At 41.1% G+C, this 18,694-nt stretch overlaps 1 protein-coding gene across 8 annotated transcripts in view; it reads left to right on the top strand.

Annotated features, from left to right (window-relative positions):
- Positions 1-17: 17 nt before the first annotated feature.
- Positions 18-18,694, top strand: part of ASB7 (ankyrin repeat and SOCS box containing 7) — a 29,694-nt gene continuing 11,017 nt past the window's right edge. For 7 of the 8 annotated variants that reach the window (XR_011003627.1, XR_011003629.1, XR_011003628.1 and 4 more), the window contains exons 1-5: positions 18-177; positions 887-981; positions 6,365-6,463; positions 9,585-9,845; positions 16,191-16,796. Coding sequence is in view for 2 of the 8 variants with exons in the window: in XM_068203618.1 (XP_068059719.1) it covers positions 9,635-9,845; positions 16,191-16,796 (817 nt within the window). In the remaining 6 variants the exon portion in view is untranslated. Of the gene's footprint in view, positions 178-515; positions 563-886; positions 982-6,364; positions 6,464-9,584; positions 9,846-16,190; positions 16,797-18,694 lie in introns of those variants that run through there. The other variant, XM_068203619.1, reaches the window with a different exon arrangement.

Below are 18,694 nucleotides of genomic sequence, written 5' to 3'. Positions count from 1 at the left end.
CGGCGCGGGTCAGTCCCCGCCCGCCGACCCCGCCGCGAGCCGAGGGGGGCGGCCCGGAGCGAAGTGTCCCCGCTCGGCTCGGCCCCCCCGACCCCCCGCCCGCCGCCGCCGCCAGCGCGGGGGGCGGCCGCGCCCGGGGCCCCCGGCCCGCCCCGCTCCGGCTCGCGGGTCACGCAGGTAACCCCGGCTGCCCCGGGGTCCCTCGCGGCGCGGGGAGAGGGGGGGGGGGGCGCGACCCCATGGCCTCCCCTCGCCCGCACCGGGCAGCCCGTCCGGAGGGTGCGGGGCTGTGAGGGGCGCCCCCGCCGCTCCCCGTGCGAAGGGATGCGCAGCCCCCCGCCGCTGCTGCCCGCTCCCCCGGCGGGCTCCGGGCCGCCCCCGGGGCTGCCCGCGGAGGGGAGTCCCCGTCCCCAGCCCCCGGCGGCGCCCCGGGTGCCTCGGCGGCCGCCGGGCCTTGGGGCTGTGCGCCGGGGCTTGGCCGGCTTTTTGTGTGTGTGCGTGTGTGTGTGTGTGTGTGTGCGCGGCTGACGGCTCCTGGAGCGTGAACTCCTGCGAGGGAGAGGTTTGGTTTCCCAGCAGCTCGGCTTTCTGGGTTACTTCCTGTCCCATTCTTTAGCACTTATCTTTACTGCCATTCCCTGCAGGAGCTGCCTTGACAGGGCAGCGGTCCTGCCGTTGTTATCCCTTCAACTCCTTAGTATCCTAAGAGAGTGTCCTCCTTTTCCAGGAGAGATCCCGATTTTGATGAATAACGCCTTTCCTTCCAAATTTGTGAAGGCTCTTCCTATTTTGTCCAGCAACTGCTTTTGTATTAACCAGTTCTGTTCTTCATTTCTCTTTTATGTCATTGTGTGGCTCAGTTCTACTTTTATTTTTTTTTTTTTAGGTTTAAGCTGCCTTAAAGGAGAATTAAAAATAGTGACTTCAAAGAACAAAATAACACAGAAGAGAGAAAACAGCACTCAAAAAACCCCCAGAAAGGTGATGATTCATTTAGACTCTGAGAGTCATCCTAGACGCATGGTTTGGCTGGGACTGGGGCCTCTTGTGTTTTTATGGATTTGGATAGGTAGCATTAGATTTCTTTGTTCTTTCAAATCCTACTTGCTGTTGACCTTTTAAAGTTTGCAAGATCTGAACCCCATCTGAAGTACAGTTCCTCTTGTAACACTTTATAATTTTCCAAAATTATTCTGCAAATGTTGTTTTGATTATGAATTGCTGCTTAATAGGGTTTTTGTGTCTTCATCTCAGGCGTGTCACTTAAAAATACTTTGCTCTAGGTCGTTAAGAGGATATTTTCTTTAAGTCTTTCCATAAATTTATGGGTTCAGCACTGCTTTTGTTTCTGTTTCAAGTCTAAAATCTTTATTGGGCTTGGTCATGGTAATTGCATTACATTGGTTTAGTCATACCTCACTCCTGTGTGGGTCACTTTTTTGTGTGTGTGTTGTAACGGAGCTGCAAAAATTGAAATTAATTTAATTGGATGGTGTCTGCTTACAAGTACTTGCTTTTTGGGCTGAGATCATAGAAGGAGATGATGCTGTTGGGTGCTTAAGGGGGGAAAATGAAAGGAGTCATCAAAACCAATGCTGCTGGTAGGAGGGAGGTTCTGTTTCAGGGGGAGAGCTGTTCGTAGGGAGAATTGCGTGTTTTACGTGGTGAGATGAAGAAATGGATCCTAGGAGAGAGAGTGGGGGGTGAATGATGTCAGTCAGGCTTTTTCTGCATCCTGCTGTCAGCATGCTCCAAAGGATGGAGGCTCTGCACCTTCTTCTAACGCAGAGTCTGTCTTGAAGCCATTTTAATCTGTTTCAAATGTAGGTGAGCTTGGTTTTTTGGCTAAGATGCCCTCCCTAGAGGTCCCTCTGGTCTGTGTCGTGTTTTCAGAGAGGTCACTGACTGTACCAAAACATTGTTCATTGTTGGCAATCAGTTGTTTTTGAGCATTAGCCTGCAGGAGAAGCAGCAGTATTTGTTGCCAGCAGCATTGGTCAAGGCTGGATCATTTTTTCAATACAGATGTCTTTAGATTAACACAAAAAGTGGTTGCTCTGTGTTGAAGATTAAATAGAAAATTCCTCCGTAACACAAGCGCAACAAATCCTGAGGCACGCTTTGGAAGTGCAGGGAAGAAATTTTCCATGTTCTTTTGATAACTCAGGAGTAATGGCAGAACATGTGGACATGCCCAGTGTGATTCCAGGAGGGATTCTCCTGCTAATAGGTGAGGCAGGTGTGCATCAGTACAGACTTACCAGTGCAGTTATTGCACAGCTGTTTCATCTGAATTTAGTTTATTATAACTCCCCTTTCCCAGCCCACCCAGTGCCTCTCGCATCAGGGCTGTAGCTGCTCCGACAGGACACCTCTTGGTGCCAACAATTCATGGGATCTTTGGGATTTATTCACAACAGGAGACCTAAGTTTTCATTTGATTTGTGAAGTTCCTTCCTAGTGTGAAATACCAGTGCAGCAAAGTTTGATGCAGATGCAGAGACTGGAATTGAGTTCATAGGAATCAGGGAATTAACTTCTGGCAGAAATTTGCACATGGTTGAAACAAGGCACAGAGATCACTGATATGCTGAAGTCCTGCTCTTGATCCCTGGAGGAAATGCAGCATGTTGCAAGTGTAGCAGCCCTTTAAAGAAAGCTTTAGTCTTCAGGCTATATGCTCATTTTGGGTTTGTTTTTCCTCATTGTGAATCCTCAACCCTTAAAGGAAATGTGCTGTCTGAAGGATGGTTTTGTTTTGTTCCAGCAATGCTTACAGAATGATATTATCACAGTGAAAATCTTGCTTTGTCCACTAAAGACATCCAACAAATTTTGTCCACTTGGATTCTTTTTGGCTACATTAATTAGAAATATGTATCAAATGTACTTCTAAAGATTGTTGAATGACACAAACTCTGTAAGCAGCACTCAGTTGGTTATCAGCTGTGCTGTGAGAATTAGGGCTGAAGTGACTCCTTTAATGTGGTTTGAACTCGCCATTGGTTCCTGCTTCTGTCATTCCGTGCAGTGTTGGTGTTTGGGTGCTCTAATGATAGTAAATCACGTGAAAATACATAAATCTTAGCAGTTAACGCTTGCTACAAATTAATTACTTTTAAGGTTAAGCTTCCATCTGACTTTTTGCTGTTTAAAACTTAGTGATAGCACTGCTGTAAGTTGGAGGAGAATTGGTGTTTTTTGCTTGGTACACGAGGATCTCCAAGCATGCTGCAGAGCACAAGCTCCCTGCAGTTTGTCAGTGCACATCTTGAGGGAGGAGGTTCTGGCTGTGTGAACCTGATGCAGCATTCTCTACTGGAAAAAGAGCTGGAAGGCCTTGCTTTAGCATCAGCATTGAGGTCCTGCCCTCAGAAGGAATTGCAGCACTTTATTCTCGGGGCTCTGCTTGTGCTGAAGGTTGCCAGTGTATGGGTGGGGGTGCTGAGGATGGTGAGTGGCTGCTGTGCTTGCTGAAGGTGAAGTTTCCCTCAGGTCTGCAGACCTGAAGTTGGTTGAGCTGGGTGATCTCTCTGATTCTCCACGAGGCCCAGAATCAGACCTTACAACCTCTCTTTGAGATGGATAATTGTTGTAAAATGACACACCTCTGTGCCTCAGTTTCACCCACCTGCAGAATGTAACAGCACCACCTCTAGTTCTAGGAGCACCTGAAGTTGGTGGGGCATTTGTAGATTAACTCTTTTGGTTATATTAAGTTTAGTATGTCCGAGCTACGAGCTGGCCTTACGGGAGCTCTCACGGGAAATGTTAACTTTTAATGACACCTTGTGAGGAGTGAAGGCTTCTTCCCTTTGAAGGAGCAGTTCCTCTGTGATGGTTTGGACTCATGCACTGTCAACTCATGGCTTTCAGGCCCAGCAACTGGCATGTGTTGCTTGGTGGTTTTCATCCCAGCCACAGGGATACCTCGCTTGGTGTCTGTCTGGGCTGGAGTGGGAAACATTCAGCAGAAAATATATTTGGGATTATAAGGCTCTGTGAAATTTTGATATTTCACGTTGCTTGCAAACTTCACGATTGTGATGTGAGAATGCAAATGACAACACAATTGTTTACCCTACTCTCTTGTCTGAAGAGCTCCTGGAATAGGAGGGTGAGTGACAGCTGAAATGATGGTTATGTTTAGTTTGTCAGAAATATATTGACCATTTTTAAAATGCCATGTGAGTGAGAACACATTTAGCTTGTTCAAGCTTTGAAATGGGTAGGAGAAGTGAGTTGTGAGACTAATGAAGGCTGATGTGATTATCCTTATTCCACAGGGCTTTCCTTTTTTCTGTTGTTTATTTGATTTAAATGTCTCGGAATACTTCAACCACAGGCAACTCAGATCTACACTGATGGAGTCTATGCCAGATACTAAATGTCACGTGTACTGGTACACTTCTCTTGTTGCACAGAGTTAGGCTGACATCAGTAATTTACGGTCCTTATTCTGCTCTTGGGTGTGTAATCTCAGAGTGTAGGAATCAGGTTTTTCTGTCAGGCCACGTGAATGAGCAAAATACTGAATTTTGAGGTCTGGCTTTTCGTACCAACCTTTAACTTTCTTTAAAGTAAGTGTATACATATGTTGGAATTAATTTTCCACATGATGTTTGCAGTGACTTTAAAGAAGTGACACATTGGTGTGGAAAAGTCTGAGATCTCTTTGACAACATAAGACATTATCAATAGATAATGAGGGTGTTTGTCTTATTATTTTTATTTAGTGCTGCCTCTACTATGATTATTAGTGTTTTAATCAAACTTTGTTAAGTCATTGAGTGAGGGAGGTTTACTCTCACTAAATATGACTTATTTTTATTAAAGTTGCAGATCTTACTCTTGCCATATGCAGCTAATTTTCCTTTGGGGGTAAAAAGCTTGTTACTTTTTTAGTGGAGCAATCTGTTACCTTGTCTGTAGTCTGTGAAGTCAGTGCAATTCTAATTTGCATCAGCTAATAAAAAATGTGTGGGTTTTAAAGTGAAAATCATGCAAAAATTTAAAAAAAAAAGGTGAACGACTGATCATCTATGCAAAAAAACAAGGCTGGAAATGTGATCAAATTAGGTCATGGCAGTGCAGTTTTGTGCAGGGCTGTAAGCATATCTGAAGACCTTGTATGTTTTATCTTGGGAAGCAAAGCTCTTGGAAAATGTGCATAAGAGGGATAAAAAGGGCTTTTTTTTCATCCTTCTCTTTGAGGTATCATTGCAAAAGCATGATTTTATGTTGCATTAAGTGACAGAAATTTCAGCCTAATCTAGGAGCTGCACAGTTCATGGAACTGCTCTGGTGCAACTCGTTTGCAGAAGAAACAAGTCACAGTTGGGTTTGTGTGATCAGCTGTACAATTAAGTATTTAATGGTTGGATTGTTTATTACATGATTGCAATGCTCAGATGAGATAAGGGGGCTTTTCACTAAAAGTTTGCAGCCGAAGGAAATGAAAGGTCAGATAAAGGCGTACAAAGAATTAGAGAAATAGCAGTGATGAGTACAGGAGGAACGGGCTGGGACTGATCCCATTAACTGCAGGTGACAGGGGGATAAGGTGGAATCTGCACAGGGGTTGTAACTGGCTTTTGGTAAACCTTGATTCCAACAGGGTATTTTTTCTGTATGAAGGAAAGGGTGAAGATTTTTGAGCTGGTGGTTTTCTTGTATTGTGGAGGTGGCTTTACCTGTTTGTGAAACACAGCGTGTGTCAGCTTGAGCTGTCACATGAGGGAGAGGAGACAGGCTGGTGGCTCTGCAAATCCAGCTGAAGGGCACAACTCAATGGTCTATGGCCTCAGCTTTTATTCTTTACTTAGAGAAGCAGAGATGGGATGGAGATTTAAAAAAAAAATCCCCAAACCCCATACAAAAACAACAATTAAAAAAAACCCCACAAACAAATAAAAAAACCCACAAAAGTAGTTTGGGGAGAACTAAATGGATCCTGAATGTTTTTCCTGGCATCTGACTCCCACGGGGAGGTGTTGAGCAGTGAGGCAGAAATACCTACTGTAACCTTTGTATCCATTCTTGTGCCATACAGGAGGAGCAGATATACATAATTATTAGTGAAGGGTGTAGACCATTTCTTCAAGGTTTACTCCAGAGAGGAAGCACAGCCCTCATTTTTCTTGTCTTCCATAAAATATTCTCTGTAGCCTTTTCCTCACATGGCAGAAGCAAACTCTGCCCTCCCCAACCTCTGGAGGACTCTTTGATAATGGTAGAAAACACATTTTGGGGCTTTTCTGACATAGCTGCATGAAAATGTAGCATTTACACACACAAAAAGTGAAAGTTAGTAAACCTCTGGCTTTTATTCTTTACAACTAACAAGAAATACCATTTTTTTAAGGGGTAGCAGGTTGTTTGACACACATGGGCACAGAAGATTATGAACAGTGAAGACAATGAAGAGTGGGACATCCATCAAAGAGTAACAACCTCCTATAAGGTAATTCAGGACCACATTGAGGTTATCCTGTTGTACTTGCAAAATCAATTAAGTAACTGTTGCTGTCCTCCATTTTCATGGCACTATAAAATCATTATAACCAAGAATATATAGGTATATTTTCCCCCCCGTGCTTCCTTTCATTTTTTTACTTGCATGCAGAAAGCCAATATGTACCAACCCAAATGCATGCTGAGTTCTGAATGAGATTGATTACAGTTGCAAAACATTAAATATTAAATGCCAAAGGGCTGCTTCCAGTAGTCCTCCTTCTCTTCTCCAAAGATTGATGTCTTAAATGGGGCTTTGCAAACAGGAGTTTTAAATGATCTATGGAGCAGAAGTAAAAATGTTTTCAAAGCTGGTGCGTACCTAAAACTATCCTGAAACCTTTAATGTTATGGTTAAGTATTCTTGTCATTTGAATTTCATTGCTTGCCATAGGGGTGAGATGGAAGAGTGGATATTTACAGAAACTGTGCAAGTGATAAAAGGAGCTGCCTGACTTTGTCTTCTGCTTTGTATGTTTTAGTACTTATGTACTTTAGTACCAGCTAATTTGAATAAGCTCTGCTAGTCACATGCAACATATGGAGCCAATGCCAATTTTTTATAATGCTGCATTACAAATATACCCACCAGCTGAGAAGTGTGAGAGAGAGAGAGCTCTGCTTTTCCTCAACCAACTGTCTTCACAGAGAGTTGCAGGGGGAAGGAATACTGCTGGCCCTTCAAATGAGAAATCCCATTTCACTTCATCTCTTTAGTCATCCCATCTCTTTCTATAGCATTTTGAGTAACTAGCCTGACCTTAATTTTCAGGACCACGTGAGGGCTTGCAAGTATTGGTCTTTTACAAGAAAGGACTGTAAAAATGGCATCATAAAGTTTGTTTACATTAACTTCTGACCAGGTATTCTCAGTTTGAAAAAAAAGTTTTCATATCTTGTTTTTGTAGGTATTCAGAAACTAGGGCTAAAAGGGACATGGTCTGAATTACCATTTTTTAAGGGTTTTGCATGACTCATCATCATCAGCTAGATTCTACTGTCAGTTTTCACCTGCAATTCCAAAGAAGATCTTACTCTTGCAGCTGGAATTTCATTACCGGTGCTGTTAGTGGTGTGATGCAGAATAAAGTCAAGCTCACTGTCTTATAGGTGAGCATGTTCTGAAGTGCTAATTGGAGTTTAGAAAAGAGCTTAGCAAAAGCTTATTAGAGTCAATAGAAATACTTCCATTGTCATCAGATTAACCAAGTTTGATTTTTGGAATATGCTGCAAAAGCTGACCTATTGAGTTGGCAGTTGCTGCTTTGTAAATCCCCTTTCCTCCCAGTCTCAGATAATGAAGTTCACACTGTAAAACAAAACAAAGCCAGTTTCTAAGCCATGTGTAACATATGGAGCTAAAAAGTCTTCTTTAATAACCCTATGCCGAAGTAGTGATTGTTGCCATACATGGTAAGCTGAAGCATTTATAAATGTCAGAGACAGGCATTTGCTGTGTGCAATTTCCATATTTGCAGGGTAAGTAGGGTCACTGGAGCACCTGTTAATTATGAGTTTATAGCTCTCCAAAAAGCAGATAAATAACTTCTATACCATGGGCACAAGGGGGTTGTAGAAGAGCAAATACACACTGTGCCTTTGTGTGCAAAGTTGGCAGTGATTGATGCTTTCACTTTTCTCTTGTCTGTGGGTGTACCTGCATCACAGGAAAACAAGTGTCCAGTGGGATATGGGGAGGTGATTGCAATTTCTTTTGAATGACCTGTGGTTCATGAGGATCTGGAAGTCTTTTTGATATCTAAAAGAAGGTTTAGGTGATGATGTGTGTTGACATCCTAATAAACCAAAAAATTACTGTAAATTTTAAGTTTTGATTGAAATTCATTTTCATCCTTAGAACTTTTCTTTGTACTTTAATGTTGATTTACTTTGCAGGAGTTTAAATACATTCCTTTTTTTAATCTTCTAGGTCTGTGTTAATATCCACATCTGAATATTTTCTGAGGCTCGTATTGCTCAGCATTACCTTTCTCATACCCTGCTTTTATTATTTTTTCTGATACTTCTTTCTATTTTAGGACTATGGGATATAATACCCAATGTATGTGAAAATGCACTCACTTAACTTTGTGTACTAGGGAACAATCCCTAAATACCTGTTCATTTTCTTGCCCCCAAGTAGAACTGCAGGTGGTACTTTTTAAACAGAGCATGGAGTACACAGTATTTCTCTTTCCCAGTGTGTGCTTGTTTCTAAGCTCTTTTACAGTGGCTACTTTAGGTACCGTTTTGGCCCAGCTCTCATGTACTGTATCAAGGTAATTATGAATTGAATTATTCTGACATATGTTCTCATGGTGTTTGTCAGGACTGTAGTAACTGCATTAAATGTATTTTCAGGTCTCATATAATATTATCCTTGTATTTGATTTTTGGAACGTTGAAGTTCTTTGCAGCCTTCGTGGGCTAATTAAGAAGTGCTCAAGCCAGAATACAAACAGTAGACTCAAAAAAAAAGGAAAAAGATAATTAAAGTTTTCAACTTGAACGTTAGTGTTACTAATACTCACATGCAGAAGGTCACAGGATTCTGTTGGTAAGATGTTTTCACTGAAGCTTACAAGGGGTGCATTTCTTGAAAAATAAAGAGTTATCATAGTTCAGTGTCTCTAGCAGTGCAGTGGTGCTTCCTGCAACTGTTTGGATTATCCATTCCATAGTTTGGATAATCCATTTAACCAGTGTCTCTGGAGGTAGTGATATTAACCGCAGTGTGATTTTGAAATGAATGGTGGGTTCTGGAGATTTTTCATTTTGCTCATTGCTCGGTTGCTTTAATTGTGAACTGCTGTTTGATGCTGTCATTTCTGAGAAAACATATACTACTTATAATGTGCAAACGCCCTTTTCTTTTGCAGTTCAGTGATGTCACCATGTACTATGATTTTGCTAATAAGAGTGAGATCATTTGGGGTTTATCCTCTGTGTAACATCACTTTTCTCAGCATACAGAGAGAAGTCTTAGCATCGCATTCCATTAATCCTTTTTTTCCTCCATACCCCATTTCTGATCCCAGTCCTAATTTATTCCTGCTTCCCATTGGTTGAAGGTGACTCTAGTGAGCTCATGAGGCTCCTGTAAAGGCCAGACTCAGCTAGGATGTTACACCACCACTGCAGGAGGAACCCTGAGCTGCAGGAAGAGTTGCAGATCCAGGCTGCCGTGGCCGCCGGCGATGTTCACACCGTGCGCAAGATGCTGGAGCAGGGATATTCTCCAAACGGTCGGGATGCCAATGGCTGGACCTTGCTTCACTTCTCTGCAGCAAGAGGCAAGGAGAGATGTGTCCGTGTTTTTCTGGAACATGGAGGTGAGTTGCCCCCAGAGAAAAGTCTTTATACTTATCTGACACCTTTCTGTCTCAATTTGCACTGCAGGGCTTTCCAGTACTGGTTAGATATCAAAATACTTTTGGTTATCTTCTGTAATTATTTTTTATTCTTTTGTTCTTAATATCTGTTTATTTCTGATGCATGCTCTGTGAATGACATCATAGCTTAGCCTTATAGCTTAATAACTTTTTTCCCCACAGCATTGCCTAGGAATTGTTCAAGGAATGAATAAGCATTATGAAAATAGGGCGTTATAAGGACTCATTATAAAATGAAATGCACTCACAGCACTCACTGCAGGCTTTTCTTCTCTGTTAGGGGGTGATATTACAGGAAGGCAGATCCCTGAATTGAAATCCTAAGGGAGCTTGTTTCAGAATTCTAAAGCAAGTTAATCAGTTGCATTAAAGACTGAGTTTAATATAGGCTTTAACAGAATCTGCTAAACTTTATGAAAACAGTCCTCTTTGTGCAAGGACTTCAGAGTCAGCTAATCCAGATGAGTTTACAACTCTCCTGCACCCAACCACGATGAATCTTTATTTCAAGAGCTGAGTTGTGTTGATTTAAGTGCTACTCATGTGGGTGATGGTTATTATCCCTCAGGTGGTACAGTCAGAATTTCTCATTGCTTTATCATCTTCCAAGGCCACCTGAAGCTTTAGAAAGGGATCATCCTAATCTTTTAAAGTGGTACTGGAGAGGAAATCAGTGGATGTTCTCCACATTCTTATCAGTGCTCTTGAAGAACAGCATCCTCTATTCTAGCACTGTTCTTACCAGATGAATTATGAGGTTTTCAATCCCAAGGAAACTGAAATGATCTTTCTGATGCTTTGTGTATCTGAGCCATATGGACCCCTTGTGTCTGTCACTGGGTTTGTCAGCTGTATGGATCATCCTGGAAGTGGAGTGGCATTAACAGGCTGTGGTAGTGGCACAGTCAGTGATTTGTTCCTTAAGAGCAGTGGTGAAATACAGCCTGAGCAACTGGACTCTGTGGATGCACCTACTATAGATTGTAACCACATAGAAAGGGCAAACCCTCATGGCCTTATTGGAAGGGGGAGAAAATATATTTATATATAATATATAACTTTAATTTCTACTTTCTAAAGCAGATAATCTGAAGCCTTCAAAAGTTCAAGGCTTTAAGTCACATACATTACTTTTAACTTTTTGTCTGTAAGTTTAAAAATGACAAAAAAGCCCCAGTCCCTTCTGTCTTCCTATGTATTTTCATTTTATAGGTTTTCATATTACAATAGCTGCTGATGCAGTGGTTTGTTTTTATTTTTGTTGTTACTCTTTGCCATACAAAGTAGCAGCTGAATGTGATGCCTCATGAAAACTGCCTGTAATGAAACACCTTTGTCCTGAGGCAGCTTGTAGTTGAATCACGGGGATGAGAAAGTTGAGTAACAAATAGTGTGAGGTTTAGTCATCCACAGCAGCTTCCCTGCAGCTGAGCCCTGCTCCTGAAAATTGGCACTGCCTGGTGCCTTGCCTCGTTTTCCCTCAAAACAGAGGCCTAAAAATAATGACTATTTATCACATAATAATGTCACAAATGAGTTATTAAGCAGCAATAGAGTTGACTCTCACAAGCTGAGTTAATCATGCCACCCTCCTTAGGGAGAGGTTTGTGTCTACCTTTGCTCACGTGGTCTCTGCTTTTCTCCCTCTGGAATGGATTGTTTTGCTGCTGGTGCTTAATCCCTGTGGAACAAAAAAAAGATACTGGGGTGAAGGAAAAAGTCATTTTCTGTTGTGAATCTTATGGTAAAATAGTATTGTCTATTGGTAATAAATTGACACTGAGAGGGAGCCTGTGGCGTTCTGGGGGAAAGAGGGACATGAGAAGAGGTGGCTGGTGGTGGTTGTGGCTGTCTGGAGGGGTGATGGAGCTGAGCAGAGTTGGGAATATTTTCATGGGGAAAATAGGAGTGGGAAAAGCACAGTGGGCTGTTGCTGAGGGTAGAGTGCGGTGTCTCAGATCTGAGATGCTGGAAGGCTCCCAGAGAAGCCTGCTAGTGGGATGGAGGGTGAGTTGGGATAATAAAGGCTGAGAAGGAATCTGGTCACTGACCTGGAAATAAGAAGTAGATTCTTATGGGAGTCGTGACCTGTCCGCCTCCTGCTTTTGCTTTTTCTCTCCCATCATTGCTCACCAGCAAAGAAAAGAGCCAGAGGACAGTGTTGTGCATGCAGATTGGCTGATTTGAGTGGAGGTGGTGGAACAGCAGGAAGCTTTTTATTATCTGCTGAGGAAGGAGACACAGATAGATGGGGAAAAGGCAGAAAAAACAGTCCAGACTAAAGGATGAAGCTAGCAGAAATACTAACTAGATACAGAGGGGATAAGTCAGATAACAGATATTATTTAGCTACTGGTGAAATGCAGAAAGTTCATCATAACTATGGAGAAACTTAGTTTTCATAAGAAATAGTGAATTTGACTTTCTTAGTGTATTTGTCTCATTTTATTAAAGTAAATATTCTATGAAGCCATCTCTTCCCACCCATAGAAATGATCTGGAGTCACAAAGCAACACCAAAACAGAGAGTGTAGTTTTTAGTAATCTAGTAAAACAGGCCTTTTTTCCCTTTAGTGTACTTTGTAAATTTTTAATATGACATATAGAGACAGACAATCCAACACTGGACAAGAAATATGTTTTATTAATTTCCAGCCACTGCTATTAATGTTACAACAAGCTAAAATCTTGGAAGTGTCTAGTTAGCTGTCCCTTGGTGATACCTTCTCAGTATTAACTGAGCACTTTCTGGTTATTGATATTAAAATGAAGAAATAATCCACTAAAGCTCCTAGAAATTAAATAGTAAGAGAAAGTAGCCAAGCGGCCGTATTTATTTATTTTTAGTCTTGGCTTCAAGGTATCTAAATTTTAGTAAGGTCCTGCAGAATCTGGGAGGATCTAGAGAATGCCAAATGCTCACCACCCCCCTAAGCTACTAAAGTGTTTCTGTCTCTGAGCAGTAATACTTTCCTGGACATCTTCTGTATCAGTGTTATCTTAGGAAATTCAAAACAGAAGCTGCATAAAGCCATGCTTCTAAACCTTGTGGTCAGAATTAAGCCCTAGCTGAGGGAAAGAAGCTTGAAATAATAGAAGTACTCAGTGAAGCCAGAAGCATTGCTTAAGCATTGCTTTCTTGGCTTCCCAAAATACTGTGATAGAGTGACCTAAGAAAGGTGTCAAGGAAATGGAAAACTGTCCCACTGAGCTGTAAATTAAAACTCTGAAATAAGAGTCTTTTATTTATGAATCTATATATCCTCTAGATTGCAGTATTGGAAAGAGTTTTATTAACAACGGACTTTAAATAACTAGCTTAGGTGCCCAGCTTTCACATGAAATAAAATAATCTCAGTATCATTCAATGCTACCAATTTTCTATCTGGAGTGAGCTTGATTGCAGTAATTGGTACCCTTGATAAGCTGTTCAAGGTTTCTGCCACTATATTTTACCTTATATTTAAGAACATGAGAAGTGACCAAATGCAGTTGTTCATGTTTCTACATTCTGCTCTCCCCATATTAATGGGAAGCTTGGAATGAAAGAACTGTTTGACAGTCAGGATGGAGATGAGATGGAGAACCGCTGGAAAGTGCTGGCTTGATCCCTTTCTAGCTAAAACTGCCAGGTAGTGTTTACCCCTCTGCAGATTCTAAAAGTTTGTCTGAGAGTCATTCCCAATTCATTTTTACCTTGCTCATGTTCCAGGGGAAGAGAGTTGCTTTACAACATGATACCAATACTGAAAATTTTAGAAAAATCAGCCAAAAGCCCCACAGCAGCACAAGTTTTTTAGGCAGCATCACCTTTGGGGTGTTACTTTGGGGTGAGTGGATGGAATTTGTTTGCAACTTCATGCAGGTCGAGCCTCTCCTAAAAGCTCACGTGAAATTCGGGAGTTTTCCAGGAGGTGGCAGCAGGACATTGATGGAATAGCAGCAGACGTTTCCATCCTGTTAAAATTGTTTCTCTAATCCAGAGGCAGACTGTTGGCTCACTAGAAATCCATAATCTTAATGGGAATTACAGTATATTTTCACGAGGTTTTTCTAAGGGCTTTGTTATGGAAAGCTTTGTTGTTTGTGTTGCTTGGTAGCCCAACTGTGAGGCTTTTTTCCTATCCTTCTTAAGAAACTTCTCTTACATGACTTAGTAGGTTTTTGGTTCACTTTAGTGGTCAAAAGTGGGAGTAAGGGAGGTGTGGAAAGAGACTTAAAACTGTAGGTAAAAGGCACCCTTATGTTGCAAAGAAATTGTTTGGTTTGGATTACAGCAGCCAGTATAAAAGTGCATATAGGTGCACACATAAAAGTTGAGCCATATCTGCCTGAAATTGGAAATGGCTCTGATTAAACAGGCTTGTGGCAATGACCTGCACCTCATTTGGGGGTTGAAATGATGCCTTGCATGCCTTATGCAGTGTGGGAGAGAGAAGGTACAACTGAAACATTATTTCTTTTAAAAATGGTTTTTGGTGGAAGACAACTCTGCCTGCTGCTGTGTCCTTTCCAGCATGTCCCTCTTTGTCCCCAGTTCTGCCCCTCAGATTGTACCATCCCTGTGCTTTTACTCATGCCTGTTACCCACTTTATTTATCACCATTCAGAAGTCAATGTAGAATATTCTGAGCTATTGTGAAGAAAGATACCCTGGGAGCAGCATCACTTTGAAATATTATCTTTGTGTGTGTTGTGCTGATTCTTTGCTGCATTTTGGACACGATCACAGTGCAGGTTAAGAACACCCATTCGGTCACTGGCTGCATTTTCCTGCTGAGCTGTGGGTGCTTCATTCATTCCTTTAGCTCAGGTTAGTGTGACTTTTCAGAGCTCTGAAACTTCTGCTTTTCTTGGGAGATGAGGAAAGCTGTCACTAGCAAGGAACTAAACTTTCCGTAACATATCCCTTATTTCTATGTTTATTCCTATTCTGTGCACTAGAGGCAGTTCTCACATCTTATTTCTCTGTGTAGCCAGGCTGCATTCATTTTTATGTTGTTTTTTTTTTGTTAGTTAGTTTGTTTCCTTCCTCTCCATCTTCTCTTTCCATTTAGAAATATCCTTAAAGTTGCTGGATCATCTTTCCAGCTGTATTATCTACTCCTTCCTTCCAGTCTTTTGATTTTGGTTTAATATCTGTCTTGGTGTTATCTGGATATGATCACAGTGGGTTGGGAAGCTTATTCCTTGTTTGTGTTTGCACCTTTGTGTGTTCAGGTGTGTTCAGTCTAGGGTAGCCTGCAATTAATACTGTATTTTGTACTTAGAGCAGGTCTTCTGGTGCAGATGATATCTAACTTAGGTTGGGAGAGGGTTCAGACTTCCACACTGCAGTTTGTAACTTTTAGTGTCCAGCAGCAGCAGCCATGGGTGGTGGAAGGAGAAACCTCACAGCCTGGCTTGTTCTCTAGCTGAGAAATGGCACCTTGCCTTGGGTAATTAATTAGTCACTTGTACAACAAGTTTGGGTGTCCCGAGGAAATTAGGTAAATTGATTGGATTCTTTTAATTTTTAAATGAATAAATCAGTCTGAATGTTTGTGCTGCGTGAAGGGGAAATAAATCTGTAATTACCTGTACTCCGCACTAACAGTTTATCTGACTCTTTTCAGAAGTGGGTTTTTACATTCTTGAATTCTTGTGAAACTATAAATTCGGAACAGGTTCTAAACAGATTCGTCATCTATGAAAAGAGGCTTTATCAAGATAATCTAAAATAACATATATCCTACATGCTTTGGAAATCCTGCAGACCACAGAGAAGCATTTTACCTAATACAGCATTACACCCTAAAAACAATACAATGCTGCCAGACCACAAAACATCCGCAATTTGGGACAGCAGATGTTTCTACACATGCTTCTTTTTAAGACCAAGAAGCAACACAAGGGAAAATAAAAAGTTGAACATTGAGAAAGAAATGTAATATTGTAGAGCTGGGGGAAAACTGGATGGACAGAGAGATTTGAGTAATTAGTAATTAATTCCTAAGAGTGCTAGGAAGATGTGGAAAAGTATTTGTCAAATGAAAACATATGTATGAGAAAGAAATATTTTTTTTTGTAATTTGTTCTTAAATACAGCTTTAACTTTGTCTTAAAAATAGCATGTTCATGAAAGCAAGAATTAGTTTGAAGTACAAAAAATCCTGTCATGCTATGCCTGGAAAGACTAGCAATTACTGTTTGAATTTTTTTTTTTTAATTCTTTTTTTTTTTTTTTTTCAGCACCGGATTACCATAACGCCTTCTAATTATTTTTAAATTTTATTTTAACTTCAGCTGATCCCACAGTTAAGGACTTAATTGGAGGCTTCACTGCTCTGCATTACGCAGCCATGCACGGCCGGGCGAGGATTGCGCGCCTGATGCTGGAATCTGACTACAGAAGTGACATTATTAATGCCAAGAGCAACGACGGCTGGACTCCCCTGCACGTCGCTGCTCACTACGGCAGAGACTCCTTTGTCAGGCTCCTCCTGGAGTTCAAGGCTGAGGTTGATCCGCTCAGTGATAAAGGTACTACACCACTCCAGCTGGCCATTATCCGGGAGAGGTCAAGCTGTGTGAAAATCCTCCTGGACCACAATGCCAACATCGACATTCAGAATGGTTTCCTGTTACGATACGCTGTGATCAAAAGCAATCACTCGTACTGCCGAATGTTCCTCCAGAGAGGGGCCGATACAAACTTGGGGCGCTTGGAAGATGGACAGACACCCTTGCACTTGTCTGCTCTTAGAGATGATGTGCTTTGTGCACAAATGTTGTATAATTACGGAGCAGACACTAACACAAGGAACTATGAAGGACAGACCCCACTGGCTGTTTCAATAAGTATTTCTGGAAGTAGCCGACCCTGTCTGGATTTCTTACAAGAAGTGACAAGTATGTATGTAAGAGAAGTTAATCACAGGACACAATGTCCTCTAAAAGCCTCCTTTGAATTTAGCCCCCAGGAAAAAAAAAAATGCTTCCTCTCTGTCCCTTGATGCTATTTAAATGCACTAGAAAATTTCTGGGAAGGTGAAGGGATTGTGATACTGGGAGTCTCTTACTCAGCAAAGGTGCTAATGTTAAGTGTACTTCATTTAAATTAGTTTTGTTTAATTATCTGTGGGAAGCATTCATTTTAAAAGAGTGAAGTGTAAAATCTCGTTTTATTTCTGGCCTTAGCACGTAAGATTTTTGAGTTTGGTTTTGTTGTTTGTTTAGGGGTTTTTTAGTGTCTTTTGTTTTGCTTTTTTATTGCCAAGCAAATGCTCGGCAGTTGATGGCTTTTTCATCTGCACTACAACTAGGGCAGAAGAGAGCTTTGGCTGCTTTGTGTTCTCCCACATTCCCTCCTTCCCTCCCTTAAACCAGACAAAAAAATGCCACAGTTCATTCCTGCAACTTGAAGGAATTTCACGTGCTGTGTAGCTTTGATTTGATTTTGTTGATGTCTTTGAAATATGAGAGATTAACTCATCGTGGCTTCTGATATTTAGAAAAAGTATTGGGCTCTGAATTTCTGGATCACTTTTGATTCCCAGTTTTTGGTGTACTAGAACTACTGAAAGTTTTCCTCTCTCAACATGGAATGCTGTACTAATGTTTCATAATCATAGTATTTCCTAAAGCCTTTAGGAATTGATGATAAGCATTTGTCAGAGTTTGCCAATTGAAATATGTCAAGATGGCCTGGTAAATTATCACCCAGCTAGAATGATCTCTGCACTACAGAGGATGTGGTGTTTCATATATCCTTTTTTGTCCCCTACAGCTCCTTTTATTTTTTTTGAATGTGATAATTATTTAATGAGAATTAGATGACCTATATACTTTGTGAAGAAACTGAAAGTCAGTGTGGGCTGGAAGTGAATCAGCTGAGATCTGTTGTCAGTAGCTGACACAAATAAGCATTTGGAATTTCCTTTCTTTTTCTACGTGATTTGTGGTGTTGTTTTTGTTCATATCTGAAATTGAAAGAGGATTTCTGGAAAGGTGGAAGTTGGTAATAAGATATACAAGCAATTAAGCAATTTTGGTTTAATTTGCCTACCCCTTTTCATTCAAACACATTTCTTTCTGGTTTCCTTTTTGGAAGCCTCTCACTATATAGTTGCAGTGTCAGGGATTTTAGGAGATAATGTAATATCCTTGCAGTTTTTCAGTCTTAGGATGTCTCAGTAAGCGTGAAAGCTTAGGCTGCTCCCGTGTTTCCTCAGTGTCTAAAGACCAGTGGAAACAGGAACTGTAACTTTCAGCTTGCAGATTCCATACCTTAAGGGTTTAATTTTAAGTGAGAAGTAAATTCTGCAAAAAAAAAAAAAAAGTAGCTTTAATTTGTGGCCAGTGTAACAGTGTTGGAACTATCCCAGTTCTGTGCTGTTGCAGGGAGGACTGGGAAAGCAGTGCTGACAAAAACAGCTCTGTGCTTCTGAGCAAAATAATTATCAATATATGTTTACAAACCACAGTAAACAAACTCTGCTGCCCTTTTTGTAAATATCCAAACACTGTCTTCCCTGCTTTTCATTAATAATTATTTTAATAAGATGATGTATAAGAGATGAGATGGATAAAGAGCAAGCTGGCATTTTGGCAGTGGAGTTCCCAGTTAAGTCTGACTGTACAGGGAATTGTTGAGATCTCATGCTGTAGTACTTTGGGGAAGAATCTTGTTTATGAGTCGACTGAAATATGTATTTGCTAGAAAAAAAGTTTACAAAATTTTTTGGACAATTCTTCTGTTGGAATTCTTTCTGAAACTCTTCTGAGGTTGGCAACAGTGCCTTGTTCGT

The sequence above is a fragment of the Anomalospiza imberbis genome, chromosome 13 (genome assembly GCF_031753505.1).
Source record: "Anomalospiza imberbis isolate Cuckoo-Finch-1a 21T00152 chromosome 13, ASM3175350v1, whole genome shotgun sequence".
NCBI lineage: Eukaryota > Metazoa > Chordata > Aves > Passeriformes > Viduidae > Anomalospiza > Anomalospiza imberbis.
Note: the sequence above shows the minus strand (reverse complement) of the source record. Positions and strands in the feature narration are given on the sequence as shown.